The sequence below is a fragment of the Egretta garzetta genome, unplaced genomic scaffold, assembly GCF_000687185.1.
Source record: "Egretta garzetta isolate BGI_Z169 unplaced genomic scaffold, ASM68718v1 scaffold321, whole genome shotgun sequence".
NCBI lineage: Eukaryota > Metazoa > Chordata > Aves > Pelecaniformes > Ardeidae > Egretta > Egretta garzetta.
This window is the reverse complement of record NW_009258756.1, coordinates 1117335-1121211: the sequence shown is the minus strand read 5'-3', so window position 1 is coordinate 1121211 and position 3877 is coordinate 1117335. Positions and strand designations below refer to the sequence as shown.

General features: G+C 38.1%; 1 protein-coding gene across 1 annotated transcript in view; it reads right to left on the bottom strand.

Annotated features, from left to right (window-relative positions):
• The window catches only part of TRIM24 (tripartite motif containing 24), a 41038-nt gene that overhangs the window by 13694 nt on the left and 23467 nt on the right, over positions 1-3877 (bottom strand). The window contains exons 9-11 of the mRNA XM_035888962.1: positions 3364-3629; positions 2557-2721; positions 828-1007 (exon numbers count right to left, since the gene is read on the bottom strand). Of these exons, the coding sequence (XP_035744855.1) occupies positions 828-1007; positions 2557-2721; positions 3364-3629 (611 nt within the window). The remainder of the gene's footprint in view (positions 1-827; positions 1008-2556; positions 2722-3363; positions 3630-3877) is intronic.

Here is a 3877-nt window from a genome sequence, read left to right as displayed (position 1 = left end):
GTGATGGAGCCCTGCTTTCCTGGAGATGGCTGAGCACCTGCCTGCCCATGGGAAGCAGTGAGTGAATTCCTTGCTTTGCTTTGCTTGCACACGCAGCTTTTGCTTTCCCTATTAAACTGTCTTTATATCAAGCCAGTTTTCCCACTTGTACTCTTCTGATTCTCTCCCCCAACCCAGTGTGGGGGGAGTGAGCAAGCAACTGTGTGGGGCTGAGTTGCTGGCTGGGGTTAAACCACAACATTATGAAAAAGAAGTTTAGAAGCTTAAGAAAAGATGATCTTATGCTCCTCCTATCACCTGCTCACAGGCATGTTAGAGGCTATATGAAGAACTTAAGTACCAAAAGGAAAAGATATAAGGAATATATTCAGCATACCAACAATTAATACACCTACCTTAGACAGAGCTTTCAATGAGTTCAAAATATATTAAAAAATGTTAAAAGTTTACCAGAACAAACCAGAACTGGTTTTACATCAGCAAACCAGTACTATCTATTGACACTAGTAAACGAAAGCTAAGCTAACTCATTTTTGTTAGTATCATTATGGGGGGTGAGGGAAAATATGCAGCAAACAAATAAACAAGTCCAATTACAATTACAACCTGCAACGTTATTTTTCTTAGTTGTCCTAACAGCTGTCTCCCAGAACAGGTCTGAATATTGCCAGCAACATACAGGCAATCCTGTATTGTTGTTTTCTGGAACTGTCTCATTTTGACAAACAGAGGAAGAATTTCAGTCTTGAAAGGTTTCTGCTTTTCACAAACATTAAGACTTACTTCAAAATAGAATCCATAAAACATTGCTGTCATGTTACACTTACATCAGGAAGAGATGGTAGATTGTAGGAGCTACCCACTGGAGAACTCAAATCTATCACAGAGGGACCGTATGTCTTCCCATCACATCCTACAGCACTAGTGACTGTGGGGCTGGATGGAGTAGATGTTGTGCTGCTTGCAGTTGAAAGTGCAGTTGAAGTTTGTCCACTACCGATCTGCCACTAAAAAGAAAAGACAATAATCCACAATTCAGCATTATTTTTTTCCATAGATCACATCTACTGCACATACTGGTTCTAACTCATCAGTTAAACGAGCAGCTTCGTTCAGTAAGCTGAATTCAAACATAGAATCCCAATTTACACTGAAGTTATCTAATTTCAAGAACCAATCCTACAAGACAAGGGAAGATGACATGTAGTTGAAAACTATAAATAGAAGAAATGAATGTGAATTCTCAAATTCAAAGCTGTATCTCATTGTTAAGTGTCTATTAATATTTCATGCTGCATTGACAGTGTTGTGGGAGGAATGTAACAGTTTTAGTGAAATAAAAGCATTACAGATAATAGGCTGAATGCACAACCGCTCCAGTGCTTTATTAAGTAAATAGCTGTAGTGTCACTTGGACGCCATCAAGTATTTGATGTTGTGTTTCCCTTAACAACTTAAAGTGATTAAGGATTTGAAATGCTGACTGGATCTCCACCCACATATATGTTTAACACCATGATATGAAGTGCACAGTCAAGTCAGACTAAATTTCTTTCTCATTTAGACATATGCAGTTTTCTATGACTTTAATGGAATTTCATGGCAACCGTAGGCAAAATTTGACCCTGCTCAATTCCTTTTCAGTCAGTCATTCTATTTACTGGTTTCTAGTTCCAGAACATTACTAGATAATGAAAATACTTGGAAGGCAGGCTTGCAGACAGGCCAATATTCTTTCCAGAGGTGCAGAATAGAAGTTACTTAGTAGTTGTTACTACAGGTTCTGTTAGATATTGGACAGTTGGAATTAGTTCTCTGACATTGTAAGCATTGCAAACATGAATGGTATTACTCCACCTCTCAGGTCACAGTTCAGATTCATTTGATTTTTCCCTGCTTACCTCTAGTGACATGATTTTTTCTTTCCTTGCACATGCCTAACAACCTCTGTGTTAACAGACTTTTTAATACAGTTTTGCCTTCCTGAAAACATCTGCAGCGTTTGCTTCTGCCCCACTTCAACTGCTGATTAGCTGGGTATTGATCACTCTTACTCAGCACAGGTCTCAGAAATGTGGACTTTCTTTTCCCTCCTCATCCATAAAAGTTCCTATTTGGCATACTCTGGAGAATGGTGGTAGCCATAGCTTTTTAGTCAAGCTCGTACCTCATTCCTACTGAAGTCACTAACACCAAGATAAATAGTGGGATTTTCTTGTTTTGTCTGTTCACTGATTGTAGTGGGCAGACCACAGCCATGTTAAGTTTTGCATAGGTGGACAGAAATCACAGTAACAGCAAACAAGAGAATGAAACACCTACATAGCACACACAGCGGCTCACTTCTGTAATGCTTCAGCTGCTTAGAACTGTCAAAATGAAAGAAACTTGACAGTAATCTCATTAAGAAAACTGTGGGTATCTTGTCATAGAGAAAAATGCAGCCTCTGTTCTAATTGAAAAGCACTCTAGAAACATAATATAAAAGTAAGATGCTATAAAGCACATTTGATGTTTTATTTCTACATGGCGAGTGAAAAGGGAAAGAAACTCTACCTGTTTTATAGCTTGCTGTGCCAAGAATGCCATTTGCAGTGGGTTGGGCTTTATTGCTTGCCTCGGTAGATTCTGATTTTGGGGAAATCTCATCTGTTGTGCAGGAAGAGCTGAACCATTGGACTTGGGGCTATGACTCTGAAAATGAATCAAGCGTGGAGGTGCCTGCATGAAAACAAACACATAATTCTGCAAGTTAGCTGATATCTATTCAACGTTCCAGAAATTTTTACCAAGTGGCCCTTTTAAACTTCTGAAACTCTTAACAAATTAGATGCAAACAAACAGTACCACATTTATCTGAATGATCACACAACACATTCGATTTTCAATGTTAAAAAAAACCCCCAGTAGATGGTTTTGAATTATTCCGATACAATAAATGCACATACATCACAAGAATGAGAATATTTCCAACTTTTAAAGTTATATGGGGGAATCATAGTTTTATGCAAAAAAACCCTGGAAAAAAAATTAATGGCAGATTAACTTTTTAATCATATGACGAAAATATAAAATATGTAGCTCAGCACTATGTATGGTTGGATACCATATGTTTTTTTTTTTAAATGAATAAAAATAGGCTGAGTGCTACCACACATTTTGCCAGACAAGTTTAAAATGCCCATTCAATTCTCAGTAAAGAAAATGTTCCCTAACCCATTTACATAGCCATGTGCTAAAAATGAAGCTATGTGAAATTATGTATCTAGACATTATTTCTCTCTTTTCTCTTACCTTTCTTTACTTTCTCCTTCAGTGCTATGGAAAAAAAGAGAGCCTTCTCTGGAAACAGTTATAACTTACCTGATGAGACGCAGGAGGTTGCTGCATGGCTCCTGGCATTCTTGGATTTGGTAAACCTACTGGACCTGCTCTGCGTTGAGCTTGCTGTCTCTGAGCCATGACCTGTTGCTGCATGTGCTGGAGTCGGAGCTGAGCTAAGCTTATCTGCGTTGGGAACTTAGACAACTGGTTTGAAGGCAAGCTGCCTGGTGGCTGTAAGTTTGTTTCCATCACAGGGCTCTTGGGCATATGTGGTGGGGTTTCTTTATCTTCAATTACCAAAGAACCTATTTTAAACAAAATAAATAAAATTAAACCAAAATATTTCTGTTAGCAGAAATGCTATTTTTCGCAATTAGTTCCTTTTATACCATGCAGTCATCATTCATTATTGTAATGTAAAGAGAGGGTAAACATGAGATAAAGCACTGCATTTGTTTTGTTTGTTTCCCTGAAAAACAAATGGTTGCATTTTATAGCAAACTGTCTTGTGCTGCAACCTCCTCTATATGGTGGATTCTCCTAGGAAGTTGTC